The following is a 22487-nucleotide window of genomic DNA, read 5'->3' on the forward strand; positions in this document are numbered from 1 at the left end:
TGACCTGTCTTATTTGGCTCAGCAGAACTAAAATATATATCCTGCTGCTTTTACACACGCACTCACATAAGCTCAGCGATTCTCTGCGCGATCAACCTCTCACATGTTTAAGCTTGCTGCGGGAGATTTCACTTGTCATGTTTGCATAGTAAGCTAACGATTAATAAGACGATGTCAGAGGAATTGGTGCACAAATTATCATCACTCACAGATCAGTGCTGTCGCTCTCTATACACAGTTCGCACGATTGCAAAGTGAAAGCAAAAAACAAGCGCAAATTCAAACGCGATTTCAATATGTCACATATTGACAGTGGCTCACCGATGCCAATGACATAATTACCCAGCTACATTTCTGAAAGAATGCAAAAGCATTGACATATATTTTTCCTTCCTACAATAGCCCGACGGGCAGGGTAGCCCGTCTGAAAAAAATCGCTAGCCCCAGGACGTCGGGCTAGCGATTTTGCGAGCCCTGTATCTGATTGAGGAATCACTCATCTTTGGAAAAGAGAGTTTATTACAGAGAAATGTCTCTTTCCAAAATAAAAGCTATACTATCCGCTTCTTCTGGGCTATATTCTCAGCAGCATAAGGAGAATCATGTGCTAACAGCTGTCTAAATGACTCGGCTAAAGTTAGTAGCATGCTTGTTGTTTTTGTCTTTGCACTAGGATGATGTCGGCGTAAATGTGCAGTCATATTCGTTGTGTTCCCACTAGTGCTTTCAGGTTAATCTCGTTGAAATGACCTTAACGCCACAACACGGCAAATCTCCGTTAACGAGCTACCGCCGATCGCCCCGTGCATGGGGCTAGACGGCCAACACGTTAACGAGCTAACTGCGCTAACACACTAGTTCCCACCCATGTAATTGAGCATTGCATGGCACATCCAACATACTGTTTTACTTTAGTCCATGACTCGCTTACCTTCAGGGTCATACGTCACATGAAAACCAAAATAATTCCAAACGCCAGATCTGAATGAGAGTGGGGGAGGTCCATGTTGCAAGGAGAGCTTAACTTCTGTCTTGCTAGCTTGCCCTGCGCTCTTCCTTCTGACGATGCTGTCTGTGTTGAGCAGCTCAGTGGATCTGCGTCGACACGTCCGCCTAGGCTGGACGTGTCGACGCAGATCACTGAGCGCTCAACACAGACAGCATCGTCAGAAGGAAAGTTGATAAAATAAATTACAAATGTTGTATTGTTCGATACATATGCGTACCGAACCGAAAGCACTGTATCGAACGGTTCAATATCGATACGAATATCGTTGCACCCCTAATATATATATATATATATATATATACATATATATATACACACACACACACACAAGCAGGCATTGGTGGGCAAGAGACGAAAACAGGGCGTTGTTGGAAAGCTACTACGCAAGTAACCCTGGCGATACTCAACATCCACAATGACGGCGAAACAACTAGTAGCTCAGTGTTCCAACATTCGAAAGAAGGGACTGCTCTCACAGCTAGAGATTGACGAGGTACAACATAAATGCTACGGCAAGGGGGAGCCAGGACGCCAGGTCAGGGGGGAGATATCATCACCCCCACCCGAGATTGGGTACCAAGCCCCAAGTGCGATAGGAGAAGGATCGTTGAGTGCGAGAGGAACTGACCTGAAAGATAGGATCATGGCCAAGCTTGAAACCTGGATCCCCCGTAGCCGGTTACCAAGATTACGTGAAGTACCCTCAGAAGGTCTGCTAGATGATGTTAATGCAGCACTACGGACGATACCTACAGCCACGATTACCGACACTAACAAGCTGATCTACAATACGGCAGCAGTGATCAGTGAGATGCTTGGCTACAAGTTGAACAGCCACAAGGGGCAGTACCCTCCATGGAGAAGGAGGCTAGAGGCTAAGATCAAGGTAGCACGGAGGGAGGTTAGCCAACTATCGGAGTTGCAGAAAGGCGCGATGAGGAAGGTGCCTAAGAAGTACAGGAAGCTGTCCATACCTGAGGCCTTGGAAACTGCCAAGCAACGGCTCACAGCCTTGGCCAGCCGCTTGAGGAGGTACACCAGAGAGATAGAAGGCAAGAGAATAAACCAGCTGTTCTCCACGGAACCAGCCAAGGTGTACTCTCAGTGGCAGGGGAACAATATGAGAACAGCACCACCAAGGCTGGAGGCAGAACAATACTGGAAGAGCATATGGGAGAAGGACGCAACCCATAACGGCAATGCTCAGTGGCTAGTGGATCTGAGGGCAGACCACAGCGACCTCCCTGAACAGGGTCCAGTAACCATCACAGTGGCAGATATCCAAGAAAGGGTCTCCAGTATGAAGAGTTGGACAGCACCAGGGCCCGACATGGTTCACGCCTACTGGCTGAAGAAGCTGACTGCACTCCACGAGTGCCTGGCAGCACATATGAACCAGCTGCTAGGCCAACTCCAAGCCCATAGCACAAGTCACCATCAAGTGCGGGATCTACCAAGGAGATGCTCTGTCCCCACTGCTGTTCTGCATAGGCCTGAACCCCCTCAGTGAGATAATTGACAAGACTGGCTACGGATACCGACTACGGAATGGAGCAGTTGTCAGCCACCTCCTGTACATGGATGACATCAAGCTGTATGCCAAGAGTGAACGAGACATCGATTCACTGATCCACACCACCAGGATATACAGCAATGACATCGGAATGTCGTTCGGGCTGGAGAAGTGTAGTCGGATGGTAACAAAGAGAGGGAAGGTAGGAGATAGAAGCCACTGACATCACACCAGGCAAGACCCCAGGTGCAGGCTGTGTAAAGATGCCCCAGAGACAATCCAGCACATAACAGCAGGGTGCAAGATGCTAGCAGGCAGGGCATACATGGAACGCCATAACCAAGTGGCCGGCATAGTGTACAGGAACATCTGTGCCGATGTATAACCTGGAAGTCCCGAGGTCAAAATGGGAGACGCCCCCAAGGGTGGTGGAGAATGACCGAGCTAAGATCCTGTGGGACTTCCAGATACAGACGGACAAAATGGTGGTGGCTAACCAACCGGACATAGTGGTGGTAGACAAACAGAAGAAGACGGCTGTAGTGATCGATGTAGCGGTTCCGAATGACAGCAATATCAGGAAGAAGGAACACGAGAAGCTGGAGAAATACCAAGGGCTCAGAGAAGAGCTCGAGAGGATGTGGAGGGTGAAGGTAACGGTGGTCCCCGTGGTAATCGGAGCACTAGGTGCGGTGACTCCCAAGCTAGGCGAGTGGCTCCAGCAGATCCCGGGAATAACATCGGAGATCTCTGTCCAGAAGAGCGCAGTCCTGGGAACAGCTAAGATACTGCGCAGGACCCTCAAGCTCCCAGGCCTCTGGTAGAGGACCCGAGCTTGAAGGATAAACCGCCCGCAGGGGCGTGCTGGGTGTTTTTTTGTTTTTTTTTTAACATGGTAAATGGTAAATGGCCTGTATTTATATAGCGCTTTTACTAGTCCCTAAGGACCCCAAAGCGCTTTACATATCCAGTCATCCACCCATTCACACACTGGTGATGGCAAGCTACATTGTAGCCACAGCCACCCTGGGGCGCACTGACAGAGGCGAGGCTGCCGGACACTGGCGCCACCGGGCCCTCTGACCACCACCAGTAGGCAACGGGTGAAGTGTCTTGCCCAAGGACACAACAACCGAGACTGTCCAAGCCGGGGCTCGAACCGGCAACCTTCCGATTACAAGGCGAACTCCCAACTCTTGAGCCACGATCGCCACATATATATATATGTATATGTATGTGTATATATATATATATATATATATGTATACAAAGCATGTGAACAAACATAAGGCAGCGCAATTTAGAGCTATAATGCAGTGTGAATTGGTTCCTCTGCTGTGCGCTCCAGTGCAGTTGGATTCCTTTTCCCATCTCTGTACTCCTGTTTTTGTCTCCCAGAAAATCCCTGTATATGTTTTTCTCCCCTGATTTCCCACCACTGCCTTTCTCCTCTCCACCACAGCACCTTAGGGTTCTGGTTGACCTAATTGCTTGGTGTCTCTGAGACATTTGAAAGGGGGGGAAAAAAAACAACCTAACTGTTACATTATATTTTTATTGGACACAGAGTCTAACGTAAGTTTTGAGACTACTTGTTTATGGGTTGGACCTTATTTGATAGAGTGGAGTAAGTTTCCGAAGCTTTTTGCACAGCTATGAGGAGCACACACGTTTCTTTTCATCCCTCTGCCCTCTGTGCTGGAAAAAGAGACAGTGGCAGGCACAGTTTCCCTGACAACAGTAATTGTTAAGATTTGGTCACTTGGCAGGAGCAAACCGTATTTGTATACTGTGTGTGTGTGATAAAGATATCAGCCTGTCTCCCACGGTTTCTGAAAGTAAACGTTCTCAGTACAATTCACACTCATTCAAAACAAAAATCCAGGTACTGCAGAAGGCTGCCACAACTAAGCTCAGCCACAATCCCTGCAGAGCAGCTCATCTCAGTGTCAGGTGACACCCTTCTACATATCCAATCTGCTTTCTCATAAGGGGCCTACCTATTGCTCACCTGCAAGCCCATTTGTAACCCAGGTCTACCCTACAAAAGACAAGGTCTGCCTGGTTGCCTATGATTTGCCACAGTCATGCCCTGTTTATTAAGTGTGGACATGAGCTTCTCTCTGTTTAATTTAACATCATTTTTCCATGACATGACAAAACATGACAAAATCAGGATATGGGTTATGACCAGGAATAGGTGTGGCCATGTAAACCAGGCAGCTTCAGCTTCTGCTTCTTGTCTCTGATTATTTAATTCATTCCAAGAATTAAATAATCTGGCTGAGAACTAATACGATTCCTGTGCCATAATAGCTGCTCTACCTACACTAAACCTGTAATCTTCAACACATAACATCCTTCTTATCAGTAATGGGTGGCAGTAATGGATATTTGTCCATCTAGCATGTGATTGTGACTGTAGTGAATGTTTCAAAACTGCACTCCTTTGGCCATTTCCTGTTCCTGCTTTTATCTCTTTTCTGCTGCTTGCTGTTTTCTATCATCTGACTTTCCCTCATTCCACCTCTGGCTTACCACCTGCCATTTGTCTTTTCACTTCTAATTGCTCTTGCCATGTTTTCCCCCCAGTGTTTCGTAGTTTTAATAGTCCCAATCACATTAACAGCCCTCAACTACACCAGATGAGAGCTGACAGACATTCAGCTCAGAATCAGCTAACAACTCCTAAATGGCACTGTTTTTTTTTTTGTCTTTTCAGTCTATCGCCTGTCTTCTTGTCTAGCTGACAGTTAGATAAGAAGATTCACACTAGAGATGTCACTAGAACTGATACTTAGGATACCAAAATTCTAAAAATGTGACAGCACCTAGTTGTTTTGTTTTTTCAGAACTATACCTCGTGTTCGTGTTAGAGATGTATCATTAGTGTGGATGGTCTTTAAAGTGAGTGAAGACACAACGGTTGCCAAAGTAAACCATAAGGGGGCCACCTTGAAAACGTTCAATTCAATTCAATTCAATTTTATTTATATAGCGCCAAATCACAACAGCAGACGCTTTATATTGTACAGTAGATCCTACAATAAACTGTACAGTTCGTACAGAACAACAAACCTATTCAGACACTTGTGTTGTGTTCCAGATATCTTGGAACTCACATGTCAGAACTCTGGAGTGATGTCACTCCTAAGTTAGTGCGATCCAGAAGAAGCTGGGGAAAATTTGTTTTGTTTCGGTTCTTAGCAAAGCGGCTAAAAAACACATTCATGGACAGACTGATAGAAAGTACTCAGTGCACTGAGATGGCTTATTTAGTAAGTCAATAAAAACCTCACAACAGTTGCAGTACAGGTTAAAAGTTTACAGTTTTACTACTTTTTACATCCAGTGCCTGCATCTTGGATCGCTAACTTGTGGTATGTAAATCTGCTCTGACTTTCCAAGTGTGAAATCCAAGTTTGGTGGGGCATTCCACAAAGATATTTTGACTGGGAACCCCATTAAATCACCTTGACCCAGCTGAATGTGGACATTTTAAAGACGCTAACAAAGACAAAGTGGCTGAAGATAAGCTATTCAGTGCTCAGAGGTAACCACAAGCTCTGCTTTTTTAGTAAGGTAAAATCTCATTTCAGTTAATTATCTGTGTAGCCTATAACATGCTGTAATTTGTGAGAAATTTAGTTTAGTAACTTTTTTATCATGATAATACTAATAGGCATTGAAGAACATTTTCATTTTACTTGTATGTATATGCTCTCAGTTATAGTTCTTAGAATAAAAATTATAATCTGCAAAATTCAGACATACATAGATAAATAAGTCAGAAATTGGAATTGGCCAAGACAACTGCAGTTTATGTCAACTCTTACTCGCTGGAGAAGAAGGACTTGCAGAAGGACAGGAAAAAGTACAAATGGCACAGCAAAACCTACACGTGGAAATTTTTAAAAAAAAGTGCAGCTATTGTGATGGCGCCACCCTGACTCCTTGATTAAGAAAAGGTATAAGAGTCAGGTATGGAAATACTGTGCAATTTATCATACTGCAAAATCAACTATGTTTCGCAATGGCTACTGTTATACAAAAGCTTAGGCTAACATTATGTAATGATCATCATACCTCATAGTAACGTTACAAGGCTACTCTGCAACCATCCTAACATTTTAGTCTGTCATGTCAACAAACTATAATGGTAAAATTTTAAATAACTGGTCTGCCATCACTGTGTCAGAGATGGGATAATCACTCTGTTTTTGTTGTTTGTTTGTATTTTTTATAAACCATGGTATTAAATTGGGTGTAGAGAAGTAAGTATGTGATTCTTGTGCGTTAGTATCATCTGCTAAATTTCTGGTATTGTAACATCCCTAATCATAGCAATTTTGTAAGCAGATTAGCTTTTAGCTATAAAAATCAAGAGACACACTAGCTGTTTCATTCTAGCTGCAACTGCACGTCTCATTTGCAGTCGCTCAAATGCCCACTCCAAAAACGAGTACGGACAAATAGGCCGCTGTTTGCCTGCTAGGCTTCACCACAGTTCACTGTATTCACGTAACTAGACCAGTCAACCATGTTTGTGTTGTTGGTGCTTTTTGGAGCATTTGTAATGCAATTATTTTGCACATAACATTACCTGCTCTGATATTTTTAGCAAAAAGAGAACCCAAATGCCAGATAAAGAAAAACAAAAGTTATTTTGATGCACTTGCAGAGGGTGAACAAAAAATACAGCATGCCGTCAGAAAAAAGAAGAGCCTGAGAAACACTAGCAAAGAATGCACGGGTAAAACACAAATGAGGGTTTAAAACAATATGACAAATCAATATGCACATTCGGGGTGATTCAAAACGAGATACAAGTAGAAACGATCCAAACTTACTGTGTCGTTAACTGTACCAACTCTTCTACCAACTATTTAGAGAGTCAGTGCTCCAGTTTGTGAGTTTTTGTGATGAATGAATTTCTATTATTACTTTTTGATATGCTAGCAGTAATTACAGTTAGCAAAATATGATCATACACGCTGGAAAAAAAACAATATAGCAATGAGAAAAAAAGGCCAAACTGGAATCATAAATCAGAAGTTCATAAACATGTTGGTGACATTATGGTGGCTACATCCAGCTGTCCAATCTAATTGCTAAATAACAATGACTAGCAGTTAGTTTGTATCTTACAATGCCATAAACAGATAAAAGTATTTATCTTCTCACTACTGGTGTTAACAAAATTATGTCATCTTTTACACATGAGGGGTGTAGTTGTTTTTAAAGGGATAAATCTGAGCTGTTGTTTAATGTTGAGTAAAATATTTTTCTTTAAAAAAAATGTTATGCCCTAAATTGAAAATTAGAACCTGCTTTCTAAGAATATTGAAGAACATGTTCTTCAGAGAGACAAATCACACCGTCAGTGTGTGACATTTGATTTTCTCCATGTGTCTCAGTGTGTCTGCGCCCAGACAATGTTCTTTTCACAGGAACACAAACAAAAAATCCAATAGTGTCTGAGTGACAAGTGAGACACTTGAATAGGAGCCCAATGAGGCTACATATTGATCCGCAGGGGGAGACAATTACAAGATGTGCTGCAATTACATTTTCCCAATCTCATGTTCTCAACATGCAGACACTAATTTGGTTTTTACGAGCAACAAACTGAGGAGCAATACTGACAAGCAATTACAGAATAGCTTGAAATTTACACACAAGAATATTCTCTTTTGTGTGTGTTGTCAGGAAACAGGGTGATAACTTGACCTAGGGTTACCATCATTTTATAATGATGAAAATTAGAGCTTTGAGTGCTCAGGTTGAGTAGAAAGGTGCTTAATACATGTCAGTCCATTTACCATTTAACTGACTGTTACTAACATTATTGGAAATTTACATTTGCTACCACCCAAAAATGTGTGTACTAGTGTATCTCAAATGAGAACTGTTGTAAAAAAGTTGCTTTTCCACTCAAAACTCCCAAATTCTATATATTATATTTTTATTATGCATTAAGTGAACGACTTTTTTTTTTCATTTAAATTTTGATGAAGCGCCTCAGAAACAGCTTCCTGAACGCAAAGAGTCTAAAGTGTGCAGTCCACCCATATCTTGAGCTAATTAAGCATAATTCATATCACTGATCAGATTTACGGAGGCCCCACCCACAGGCCCTAAAAGATCCACTGCAAGTGTCAGATACCAAGAGAACCCTAGAGGTCTGGTACCCAATGGCTGTGTCCCAATTCAGGGTCTGCATGCTTGAAGTACGTATTTTAAGTGCGATTATGTCACCGCCACGCGACGACGGCTGTCCCAATTCGAAGTGTACTTCAAATGCATTCTCCAAATGCGCCGTCGATTTCCCCAAATATCAAGCGTGGTCCGGTGCACGCTTCGTGGTCCCATATATCCCACAATTCATAGCGCGGCGGTGGGTGTGGATAATTTTGCGCAAAATACGGCAGAAGGGAGCGGCCGAAGAGTGAACTGTCAAAAGTAAGTACTGAATATGATGTCACTTATTTATGTGCGAATGTTTAATAATGAAGAACATTAAAACATTACTGTTGGCCACATGTCGGCAAAGTTGTGTGACATTAGTGATGTTTGTACTTTCAGCGTTAACTTGGTTTTAAAATATATATATCTACACAGCAAAATCTCCAGTGTTAAATTAACACTGGAGAGTGTCTATATGGGTCCACACCTCTGAGTGTTAAATACAACACTGTTGAGTGTTAAATTAACACTTTTGACAGTGTTATATGTTTAAAAGTAACCTAGTCAGTTTTGAAGATTAACAAAGACTAACACTGAGCAGTGCTGATTTTCTAACACTGGAAGTCTGGAACACAACCCACCATAAATCAGCAATGAACATTTTAATTCTTCTGCTTTATATGAACTAAACACCAAAGATATAATATGTAAACAACTGAGCTTTACAGCTGCTGTCTTCATTCTACGCTGAGTTAGAACTGGCTGGAAGGCAGTGTTGTGGCTGTGCATGTGCAATACAGACATGTGAGTTGTATCAGTTTCCCATGTGATTCTATCTATAGCAACTTCCTTAAAGGGGCAGTGCCCTCAAACGGATAGCAAATCATTTTAAAGTTGTAAATTTCCTTTCATGCAATCGTTAAATATACCATCAGGCAGACAGATAATTTTGTCAGTCAAGCAGTGAACAAAAAAACAGAGGACCTCATAAGCCTACCCTAAATCCTTCAATTAAAATATATCACAAACAGAGAAGAGGGCTTTCCAGGTGTGCAAACATCAATCAGCTGAATGCACTTTTCACACAGCCAACGTCAGCATTTGTAACATTAGCACACCTGACATTTCTCATGACTTTAGCTGCCACACACAAGGCAAACACAGAGGCGCAGGCATGCAGAAATGCACTTATTACATGCTGTCCATCGAATGATTGAATCAGACCGCACACACAACAGGCTCTGTTGTTTGCACAGCTGGACAGAGAAAGTGGTTATCTAGGATTGAAGCCATAATGATGCTAAATTGCCAGAGAAGGTGAGGATTTATTCACATATGGACCGTTCACATACGTTGACGGAGATATTTAGAACACAGCAGGTGCAATGAGTCCTAGAAATGTATTTATGAGATTGAACGCACCACTTAAATTCAATTTAGTTTTATTTCTAGAGCACCGATTGACAACAGCAGTTGCCTCAAGGGGCTTTAAATTGTAGAATAAAGATCCTGCAATATTAGAGGGAAAACCCCAGCAATCAGTCAGCACCCTATGAGCAAGCACTTAGCAACAGTGGGAAAAAAACAGGGTCCGGGGTATCATTAGAAGGCACAGCATGATTTTTACTGCTATGCAGATGATATCCTGCTTTATTTTGTCCATGAAGCCAAATGATAAGCACCAATTAGTTAAACTGCAGGAATGTCTTAAAGACATAAAGATCTGGATGACCTCTAACTGGTCGCAGCAGATGGGTGCTCCTCCCTGAGCCTGGTTCTGCTGGAGGTTTCTTCCTGTTGAAAGGGAGTTTTTCCTTCCCACTCTCAACTTAGTGTTTGGTCATAGGGGGTTGTTTGATTGATGGGGTTTCGCTGAATTATTGTAGGGTCTTTAATACTAAGCGCCTTGAGGTGACTGATGTTGTGATTGGTGCTATAAAATAACATTTAATTTAATTTAACTGAATACTTAGGATATCAGGGTCAGTAAAAATGTAAAAAGTGAAAGTCTATCACAGTTTTGATATACTTCATTTGGGTTTTTGCTTGTTTTTCTTCTACTTCACAATTTACTGTCTCTAACCCAACTGTTTTAATTTTAATGTAACTTGCTGCAACACTGTAACATCATGAAACAGGTGAATTTTGGTTATCTTTGAGTGATTTTACATTAGGTATTTCAGGTCTTCTTGCTAAAAGTTCACCATCTGCAATTAGGAATTTATATACAAGAGTTTTATCTTTTTTATATCACTGTTATCTCATTGGTGGACGTAGGACGTTGAATTTAGAGACTTTTGGTGAATTTAAAGCTCAGCTCTCACTCATGTCACAGTTATCTTTACAGAGGACATAAGTTATCACTTACGTCCTCCGGAAAGATGCCATCCTCTGCCATCACCAGGATTGCACTTACTAAAATCCTTTAACTAAATTGTATCTGGTAATGCCTTTAGTGCAATGCAGTGCAATGGAAACTTTCCATCTCGTGTTACCTGCTGGCAGGATGACCACATCATTCAGCATTCTTACTTGAAAGTAGAGCAGGGCGATATGGCCAAAAGTATTTATCACGATATATATTTGAAAATTTGCGATAACGATATAACTGACGATATAATTGATGCGAGACAAAATACAACTCCACAACATTACTAGCGCAAAAAGACAACCTATCATTTATTTTCACTTAAACAAGAAGCTGGTTTTTATGTACATTAAAGCTTTATAAAAATGTAACAGTGCAAATGCAAATTCCTTGCTGAAAGTTTAACCAAAAGGCATTTCCAGTAGAAATGGGCTGACATATCCTGAGCATAACCATGTATAATATCCACTGAAGTTAAAAAGAGGTGCTTTGCAACATTAAACTGCAGTGTGCAGTACGTATTTTTCGGACCATAAGGTGCACGGGATTATAAGGCACATTAAGCGAAACAAAGCAGTCAGATAAATCAAACTTTATTAAACTCATTCTTCTTGCTTCCTCCACTTCTGTACCATTGATTCATTAATGTTGAATTCTCTGGCAGCTGCTCTATTCCCATGTTGTTGCAGTATATTAATGACTAACCTCGTATTGTGGATGGATTATCTCAGTTGTTCTCCTGACTGAAGTTTGGTCCGTTTACAGCATCCTGCCATGCGATTGCATTTGTCTCTAACTATCAGGAACCTTAACGTTAACTTTTATAAGTGGAAAAGTGTTAGTGTTCGTCCTCCAGCTTCACTGTTTTGTTATGCTTTATGTTTTTCAGAAATCTCTCAGTCAGAACGTGCAATATCATGCTTAGGTAACTAGCGAAACTAGCGAGCTAACTTCCGCTAGCTTCCTGCTAACTTCTAACTCCGTTAAATGTAATAAATTTTGTTTTCATGGATGCCTGGAAGTTAAACTTCATAGTTACACCTGGTAAAGCAGCAATGCTGATCGTTTTATTAAAGATGAAAGAATTTAGACAGTTTTTAACTCTCAGTGATGCTGCAGTGTTCGTTTGACCTGAAGATACGGAGTTTAGGACCCAGATTACTCCCAGATTTAAGAGCATCTTAGTCCGACAAATACGACAATAACGACGGCCGCTTGCATGTTCTGCAAAAAAAATGTGCTTTGTCGTGTATCTGACGGACAAACACCAAACCAGTTCCACATCACTGAAGTTGCACCATTTTTACAAACCAATTCTGGTTCATCTGTTTCACTCAACAATCGGCCATGTGCGTATGAAAACAAAGGCACTGCGCATGCGCGTTTTACTCATATTCTATCGCGATATTTCATTTTCCTATCGTTGCCTAACATTATACCGGTATTACCGTGAACGGTATAATATGGCCCAGCCCTACTTGAAAGTGTCTTGTCTTGTGTTCAGACAGACTCCAAGTACAATATCATGCAAGATACCAAATGTCTGGAAGATCACTGCAATCAAGAAGGCCATTCTAACCAGGCCCTATGAGGAGAAGGAGAACCGGTTCATGTGCTGCTATGGCCCACTGATATTTACCTATGATCACAAAATTTAGCATAAAATAAATAATTTAAGAAAGTGGGGGTGTTTCTCAATTTAAGCTCACAGATATGTATGCACATCAGCATGCATCAACTCCACTGTCACCAATGGAATATAATTCTATAGGAAGTACTGTACTGTGCTGAGTAAAGCAGAACAATCATATTTTGAATCATTATTGTATGGAGGTCATATGTCAGAGGCCACATTTTGAAAAAATCAGCACAGATATTACAATAAAAACAGAACTTTATGAAAGTGGTTGACCCAGAGTCATGTAGACATTGAGAGCCTCAGTAAACCATCCATCAATGCCTCATCAGGTAAGTTACAATAAAACCTTCACCAAACTAACAGATACCAAAACTAAGGATATTTCCTCTATATTTTAATTTTAGCTATTTTTCAAAGATTACAAAAGTGTTTCCCAGTTATTTTTTAATTTAACTTGAATCTTGTTTTCAGTTTAGTGTTAGTTAACTATGATAAACTTGTACAGAACAACAAACCTGTGAGAACTAGAGTGTGTCTCACAAAGGCTAAATGAAAACAACACACCTATAAACACAGACATACATTTCAGCTAGGGCTGCCACAAACGATTATTTTGATAGTCGACTAGTCACCGATTATTTTTGCGATTAGACTAATCAGATCATGCATCCATTGGACGTAAAATGTACAGCTTATTGCACCAGCATGCATCAAATTTGCAGATTGTTTCGGTGAAGTTTAATAAACTCCTTGCTATCTAAAATATAACGGGACACCGCAGTATATTCTCGAGTATCTCACACTTTTGATAATCAGTTGTCTGCTTGACTTTTTTCAGCTGTGTAAAAACTATAACTTTGATCTCAGCCAAACTGATTTACTCAGGAACAAATAAAACACTAAAAAAAAAAAAGCCAAACAATAACATTTTGAAGTTATCTAAGTGACTTATATATCTTAACCTGAGTAGCGAAAGACGGCGGTGGGTTTGAAAACGATTTGCCGGGAGTCCGGTGTTCTCACAGGTTCTAGTGAGCCTTGCCCCCGGCTAGCTATCGAGCTAGTGGGTAACAGACGTCTCTGAAAACGTCGGAGCGCTTTTGAAAATATGTGGTGTCTTGATAAACTGAGCAGATATGTGAGGTTTACACAGTTACATTCTCGCCTGAAAATATGTTAAACGTTTATTTTGTGACCCAGAAAGAATAATAAGAGTAATATTAAAACTAACTAGCTGCCGCCATTGTTGGAAACTGAGCTGGGCCGCGCTATGAATTCTGGGACAGAGCTACTTCTTCTTCTTCGGGGTTTAACGGCAGCTGGCATCCTTGTACATGCAGTGCTGCCATCTTCTGTTTCAGTCCGTTATTACACTCTTAAATCCTACTACGGTACTTATTCCTGCCTCTTTTGTGATCTTACAAAGCTATTAAATCAGTCGTTGACGATTTTGATAGTCGACGTAATCGTGACTAGTCGACTAATCGTGGCAGCCCTAATTTCAGCTGAACCATTTCTATTTGTATTAGAGAGGGAACTGTAGTTATTATACAACCACAATGCTACAGTCAAACTATCATTCAAATAAAGCCTGCATCATTAAATATGAGGCTCCTTATCCGATCTATTCAATTTGTGACAGTAAATCACTAATAAATTTATTGATAATAATATGATAACTTAATACTGTTCAGCTGATATACTGTATGTCCACTTGGATGAATCTGCTTTATTCATTATTCATCACAGTAGGCTATATCATTCATTGTTAGATGTGAACCTGGCTCTCCTGCTAACCTACTCACCAAGAGGGATATAACTTCTCTCACTGCTGCTGTTTTTTTGTATTTGGGCCACACAGTGCTTATCACAATGAGTGGATGACAATACTTAATAGATGCACCTTAACCCATTCCTCCATTTTTAGTTGATGGCGACTCACAGGAGATGATTGTACAGAACCCTAAGCTAACCCTGAGCTGTGGTCCTTGCCATCTCGTGTTTCCCAACCACAGATGACGTTAGCTTCTTCCTAAGATGAGGGAGTCACTGGCGAGGCAGCTGATTATTTACTCTATATTTATCATCACAAATTCCATGTAGCATTTCACACATCATTTAAGAAAGTAAGGATGTGCCTCAGTAGAGGTAATAGAGCATGCATCCCCTCTATTGGCACAAATACAACATTGTCACTCGATGACAAATGGTGCACCGAGTGAACCAAAACGATTCACGTCGGCTGGGTGAACCAATGTCTGACGTGCATTCACTTCTAACAAGTATAAAAGCACAACACACCCTCTAAACACAGACAAGCACTTTGGTTGAAAAGCTTTCTATGTTTTGCGGCTTGTTAGCTTAAAATGTTCTTAAAGTATACACAACATGGAAAACTGCACTGAATGGGAATGATTATATTCCCTTCTGGAAGCACACATAAACAGTCACACACCAAGAAAGGACTATTTGTGAAACTACGCTATAGACACGTGCAGGAAGCATGTTGGTTCTTTGTCTGATTATGACATGTATGTTACTTGGACCCTTGCCTGCCCTAATGTGCTCACATGTGTAATTTTATCTTGTGATTTTACAGTCATTTAACTTTACAGCCAGTTCTCCGGGTAAAAGTCCAGCAGAGTTCATCACCACAAAGTGCAGCCAAAGTTTCTAAATCCTCTACTGTGCAGTTTAATGGGGGAAACTATGCTGCACTGCATGACAGCTTTAAGTTAGCTTGGGAGATACAGGCCCTGTGAACCACTTACTTTTGAACTGTCTGTTTTACCACTTCCATCCTCTTTGCTGTTTCACAACCAACTCAAGTTCCCAGTTTACACTTTATTCCCTTTCTCGCTTCCCTAATCCTGACATATTCTTGTCCACTTTCACAGCTGCTCAGGCAAAACATGAGGAAATCGTCCCTTCCCTGTTATTTCTCCTTATCTGACCCTCCTCCTCCCCCTTCTCCTTTCCTCCACTCCTTTTCCTTGGCATCCTCTTGGCTGCTGGTTTGATAACAGGCTGTCACAAGCATTTAAGGTTTTCTCAGAAAGTGTTGGCTGCACCTTGATGGCCACGAACCCACCAGGTCCGTGGTCCTGGCTGGCAGAAAACAGACAATTGCATTTGCAAGCAAATTAGAGAGACACACATCTTAGTGGAGAGGTGCTGAAGGGGCAAAAAGAGCACTCCCTCTTCCTCCTGTTTCATATGTGCTTTGATTGGACAGTGATTGTTATATGTGGCCCTCATTGTAACCCTGCAAAGGGCAGCAGTACAAACAAATGGTCTAATTACAAGAACCTAATGTGGGAAAGTGAGGAAAGTCAGAGCAGAGGGAAGCCAGCAGGGTTTTCTGGTGTTGTTGCATTTTCTCTGTAGCATTTGTTTTTGTCTGTGTGACTGATATTTGAACTGACACTGACCTAAATTCTTTAGTGCCTGACAGCAGACATGCAGGCAGGCAGGCAGGCAGTCGATGGAACTGTCAGACTAACAGAGAGTGAGGCAGCGGTCAGGCATGGGGAACAGAAAGGACAGAGGTTCACTCACATCGGGAAAAACAACTTCAGTCACTGCACCAACGCCACAGATGCTAAAATCCTGCCCTGAAGTTTTGCACCTGCCAACCTGACTGCTCATTTGCAGGAGTGTGTGTCTGAAAGTTGTGTAGCTGCATCGAAACAGCCAGGAACAACAGGGATTCAAAGTTTTGACGTTACACCACATACAGCAGCGGTCCCCAACCCCTGGGCCTTGGACCGGTACCGGTCCGTGAGTCGTTTGGTACCGGGCCGCGAGAGTTGAGGCTCAGGTGTGAAATATATGGTTTTCAGGGTTTTTATCGGTTTTCAGTGTTATTTTTTTATCGTTTTGATCGTTAACTCGGTTTTCCTGGGTCTTTTCAGTGTGTTATGAATAAATCTTCTTTTTTTGGTACCGGTACTAGTTTTATTTTGTTGTATTTATCCGCGACACCTTAAGGCCGGTCCGTGAAAATATTGTCGGGCATAAACCGGTCCGCGGCGCAAAAAAGGTTGGGGACCGCTGACATACAGTATGTCAATCAGCGTCTTTGATTCAGAGCTCATTATTCTTACCAGACTTAATGAATTCAAATGTTTTAAATTTAAGACAGGACCTGGTTTAAAACCACTCGCAGTCAACTGCCATCTTCAAAATGTCACGATGGCGAGAAAACATCAAAGACTGGGAGAAAGTCTGCGACCAGTTTCCCACTGAATGGTTTAAGCTGACAACTACATGCAATCTGTTTGTGGTAATATCTCAAAAATGACCAGAATATAACCGACTGAGTCGAGTCCACCACTGCACAGAAACACGCTGTAGCATTCATCACTGCACATGGATCACAACGTGTTGGCAATCTGCCTGCATTTATAAATTAAAGGGTAATTATTTGCGAACCTTTGCCAGTCTACCTGAGAGGGACTGCACTCAGTCCAAGTTGGACAATTGGAAACAGCTCACTTGGTGAAAGGCAACCTGTTTCCAATCGCCTTGATATGGAAAGTGGTCCTGCTGAAGTTGAGGGTGTTGTACAGTATGCTCAAACTCTGGGTGATCATCTGGCCACCTCAACCACTCAAAAGCAAAAAAAAAAAAAAATGTGTGACCGGGCAAGACAGTCAAAAAACAAAAACAAAACAAAAAAAACTGCGGTACTAGAAAGTGGCAGTCCATTCCCTTTATTTTTCTTTCTTTCTTTCCCAATCTTGAATGTTTTTGTGGATTTTATTTTCTCTTTTTGTCCAATGGAAATAGCCCTACACCCAGCCCAACTTTGAACTATTTAGGCAGTGCAAAACTGACGTGCAACACCAGATAAATACTGGCTACAATACACCATCATATTTGCAGATATTTTGGCCAATACCAGTGCTATGCCAAAAAGTGATCATTTGCAAGAAGTGATTTGGTATCAAGCCAGTCTGAGCCAGAAAGAACATTTCTGTCACAAAGTGACAGCTACAAGCAGTTTTGGGCAAAGTGACTTTTTTAGATCATTTATTTATGAATGTAAATGTTTCACCGACATTAAAAATGTTGTTTTCAAGAGAGGTCTGGCCAAAAAGGCAGCAGAAATTGCAAAACCTATAACGTAACAGTTATGTAAGGTCTGGATCGGTTATAATGTAGAACACAGAGTAGGTACAATCATGCAGAGTCATAAAGATACGGATTTCCTTACTTTATACATAACCTCTTTGTAAATCCTGCTGACTGCAGACTATTTATCATACATACATAAGCAAAAATACTGGACATAAAATCACTTTTTGACTCAACACCGATATTCAGCTGATGTATCAGCACATCCCTACCAAATGACACTATGTACAAAGATTTGCATTCTAGGATTGAGAACATTCCCTATCCTCATAGTAAAGGTTTTCCTTGTTAGGTAAGAACAGCACACACAGCCTGTTTTCTAAGGAGTATTTAGTACCAGAAGGCGCCCAGTGCATTTCCCTCCCCTCCTATGCATTATTATCATTGTTATTATTATTTATTACTACTGAGGGGGTGAATTACCAACTTGTACTTAAAATGCAAGTGTGCAATATTACACCTATTGCGTCAAATGCAACGTTTGTAATCCACACATCGCGTCATTTTTCACATGGCTGCTGGACTCCTCCTCAGCATCACGGCCAGTCTCCACCTGGATCATAGAGCGAACACAAACCAGCTGCTTTTATCTGTACAATCCAACAACTCGGGCCAAGACACATGTCAGCCTTATGGATGCGAGCAACAATCATTTACGCGAACCCCTCCAGCTCACGTCCTCTTATGTAACACAAAGTATGCGCTGGTTGATTAGCTGTTACTCAACTTGCTCTGCTGTTGCTGCGGTGATACAGAGGTTGACTAGCTGCTGGAGGGGAGGGGAGGGGAGGCAGCCTCACGGAAGAACACCGTGAAGAAGAAAAACACTACGAATAAAAAAAAAAACCTCCATCATTGTCAGCTCTGCACACAGTCAGCTGTGGATACAGGATGTGCCGCGTCTTCTCACACACTCGCTCACGGCCACAGTTGTGTAGTTAACCTTCCACAAAGCGCATCTGACCGCTACCAGCTCTGCTCGGAGCTTTGACTTTAATCAGTTTATTTGCTCAGCTCGTCCGCGGAGCCTGAACACAAAACTAAAGTTTTCTGACGTGCAGCCTACCTGATATGCCCGCGCCGACCACTATAACATCGTAGGTGTTGCTGGGTGCAGTCATGTTGCTGGGTGGTGTGTCTTCTTTCACCTCTTGGTTGTGTCAGCTCGTTGCCGAACGCAGGGTGCACGGCGGAGAGCATCTGGATTAAAAAGCGCCGGGCAGGCCCACTCCCTGCAGACTCCGCCTACCCATAGTAAAGCGCTGCCCTGTGGGTTTGGAGGGTTAGAGAAAACAATTTATGGAATGAAAAAGAAAAAAAAACAAAACAAAAAAACATAAGAAGAAGAAGAAAGTATAGATTACTTACTATAGACCCACATTTCACTAGGAAATTTAAAAACCCATTACAGTTCCGTGGCTCTGTGTGTCTTCTTTTTAGTCCTTTATGCTTTGCAGTAGTTGTAAAAACACAGATGTCCCTGACTGTGGTGCTGTAACTGTCTGGCCAAAGGCTTATCAGCATATTTCTTATCAGCATAGTATTATATAATACCAGGGTGTGTACACTGAGTTTTCAAGTTTAACCGTCATCTTACTTTACACAAAGCTAAGTAGAGCGTGAGGTGCATCCAAAGAATGCATCTGGCTGCACAAAGAGACAGAACAGCTTTATACTTGCTATGGCAGCTCCTATCTATCTATCTTTGAAAAATTCCCCAAATCACTGCTGAATGAAAAAAACGAATTATCTAGGATACTCAGGAGTCTCTCAGCATAGTCATTTTATCTCCTTCTCAAGGGCACTGCTATTGCCTTATATTTTTATGACTTTGTTTTCCTCTGTCTTTAAAAGATTCAGCAGCATTATCATAGGTGATGCATGCAACCGTCATGTTGTATTCTTTAGTTTCTGTTGCCTTCTTGTGGTTGGTTTGTCACAATTAGCCAAGAACTCATCTCTGCACACGCTGTGTGGAGTGCACACAGCCACATCATGTGCTGTTTGGGCTGTGTGCCATATAGCTTGGTTGTGTTTCAGCTAAACTTGCTCAAGGTTTTCTTGTGCATAAACTTAAAACTTGATGATTGAGAAACAGAGAAAGCTGTCATTAAGCAAGCATCAAGGGACTCTGAGGTTATTCAAGCAACTTTGTTCACTTTACGGATCTCTTGAAAAACCTTTAATATCTCAATTTTGTATTGTGAATTATTAAATGAATAAATATAAATTATTAAATATATTAAATCTATGTATTGTACATTTCGGATACGGGGAGAGAATGGAGAGAAACGATGCAGACACGGCGATGACAGAGGCCTGGGAGTTTGAGGGTTCCGTGCTGTATGTTAGCTATTCCTGGGACTGCGCTCTTCTGATGTTGTGCCTGTACTCTGCTGGTTACAGCTCCTAATGTTCCTATTACCACTGGGGCCACTTTGGACTTTACCTTCCACATCTGCTCCAGATGTTCTTTCAGCCCCTGGTACTTCTCTGTTTTCTCATGCTCCTTCTTCCTGATGTTGCTGTCCACTGGGATTGCCACATCTATCATAACTGCGGTGTTCTGTTGCGTGTCAGCCAGTCTGGTTGGCTGGCCACCAGCTGGTTGTCTGTCTGGAACGGAAGTCCCACAGGAACTTAGCCCTGTTGTTCTCAACCACCTTCCAAGGTGTGTCCCATCAGGACTTGGGGACTTCTCCCATACGCAGCACAGATGTTCCTGTACATTATCCCACACAGTCTGGTTGTGCTGTATTCCTGTAATCAGATGCATCTTTAAATATAATGCAGTCCAATACAGCATCAGCAGTGACTCTCTGATGTGTTCTGGTAATGTATCAGTGATGCTGTATTCTTTCTTTAAAATCATCATAATTCCTCATTATGTGGCACTCTATTCCATGAAAACAGTGCCTGTATTCCCAAAACATCTGAAGACTGGGTTAGGTTAAATTTGTGTAATACTTCTGAGTACTTCTCCTGGCCTAAGAATAGAGTTATTTATTTATTTTTAAATTATTTTTTAATATTATAACAGCTCCTAAGGAAGCAATTTGGTGAGTCAGCGGCTCCTTGGCATTTTGATGTTTTGGGGAAAAAAACAACACTAAATGATTTTCCTAAGTGTGACTGAAAATTCCTGTTCCATTAAATGATGATGTGTATTTGTGGAGAATGCTGTGGTGGCTGTGTGAATATGGTGGACAGGTGAGGGACTACAAAGAACTACAGACCAAAGGAGTCGGTGGGAATGCTACCATGACATGAAGTGTTTTAATCTCCAAAACATGTCTGTAATATTTAGTATGCAGAGTAAGCTCCAGCTATATCCTCAATCTTTAATGTTCACTGTGTGCCGCTTCAGTGGGAAACAGAGGTGCGCACAGTGTGGTGGTTTGTCAGCAGAGGGCAGCAGAGGTCCAAGATGAGTTTGGTGACAAAGCCTTAAAATGTCAAAGACTGCTGCTGACCTACTGTAAGCAGGGTTATGTTAGCAGAGGTTTTCTGGTAACATTCTTTGGAAATCAGTATCCATCATTTCATCCATCCATCAGGCTATTACAAAATGAAAGTCAACTAAAACTGAACTAAAACCAATCTGAGCTCACCTGTACTTTGTTTCGATTTAACCAAGTGTGATTTTAGGCGTTATCGAGAATGACCTGTAAATAAAAGCAAGGCGTATTATTTCTCATATCTGAAACACAACAGCAACGTACCTTACTGTCATTTGTCCTGCAACTTAATGAAACACCACAAAAGCCTAACATATGTGAAATGTTTGGTTACACAGTGAGTTTAGATATGAATATAAAGGGTTTTTTTGTTTTACAAACAAACAAACAAACAAACAAACAAACAAACAAACAAACAAACAAACAAACAAACAAAAACCCATGTTTTGGAACATTTTACTGGAAATTAACTTTTCATCCCAGTTTTCCTACATTACAATCCTAGTAAACAACTTTTCCTGCACTGTGGTTAATCTGTTTATTATTCAAAGCAAACACCATACTGGCACATCAAAGTGAGGAGAGAGTAGCTGAAGTTAACGATGCCTGAGCAGCCCTAATTAATCAAACCACGTGGCTATTTCCAAAGTTTCAGGACGAAATTCTTTCTGGTTAGACACAAAGCGCAGACTGCCAAAGCCTCACATTAAGTTAAGATAAACTCTGCTGGATACTTTAGGACATAAACACTTTTTAAAGAAAATATGATCACAAAGAGTGCTGCCAATTTTAGGTTGCCTTTTTAAGAGCTTGCCAGAGACAATAGAATTAGCTTATAGAGGGTTGGCTCTGTCTTTACAGTTTATTGTGTTGTTGATTAATGAGTACAGCCCCGGTCACAAAAATAAAATGAAATGAAACAACAAGCGAAACCTTCAGAGAGAGACCTGAAACACTGTGAGCCTACACCCTACACTGCCATTGTATTCATATTTCCTTAGTAAAGTAAGTGCTGACAGCACGCTCGCAAACCTCAAGCAGTGAATGGTCACATTGTGAACCCTCCAGCACATGGCTGTTGTCCACGCTTCACGTCTGGCATTATGATGGAAAGCTAAACATACAGAGGTGATTTTTTTTAAACGAGTCCAAATGAAATGCTTCTTTTCTACGAT

At 41.5% G+C, this 22487-nt stretch overlaps 1 protein-coding gene across 1 annotated transcript in view; it reads right to left on the reverse strand.

The window, feature by feature from the left end:
* The window catches only part of LOC102300360 (amine oxidase [flavin-containing]), a 54767-nt gene extending 35426 nt beyond the window's left edge, over positions 1 to 19341 (reverse strand). The window contains exons 1-2 of the mRNA XM_005940063.3: positions 19223 to 19341; positions 18921 to 19121 (exon numbers count right to left, since the gene is read on the reverse strand). Of these exons, the coding sequence (XP_005940125.3) occupies positions 18921 to 18975 (55 nt within the window). The 5' untranslated portion in view covers positions 18976 to 19121; positions 19223 to 19341. The remainder of the gene's footprint in view (positions 1 to 18920; positions 19122 to 19222) is intronic.
* Positions 19342 to 22487: the final 3146 nt, after the last annotated feature.

Source organism: Haplochromis burtoni, unplaced genomic scaffold (assembly GCF_018398535.1).
Source record: "Haplochromis burtoni strain Fernald_Lab_line unplaced genomic scaffold, NCSU_Asbu1 Contig_280, whole genome shotgun sequence".
Taxonomy (NCBI): Eukaryota; Metazoa; Chordata; class Actinopteri; order Cichliformes; family Cichlidae; genus Haplochromis; species Haplochromis burtoni.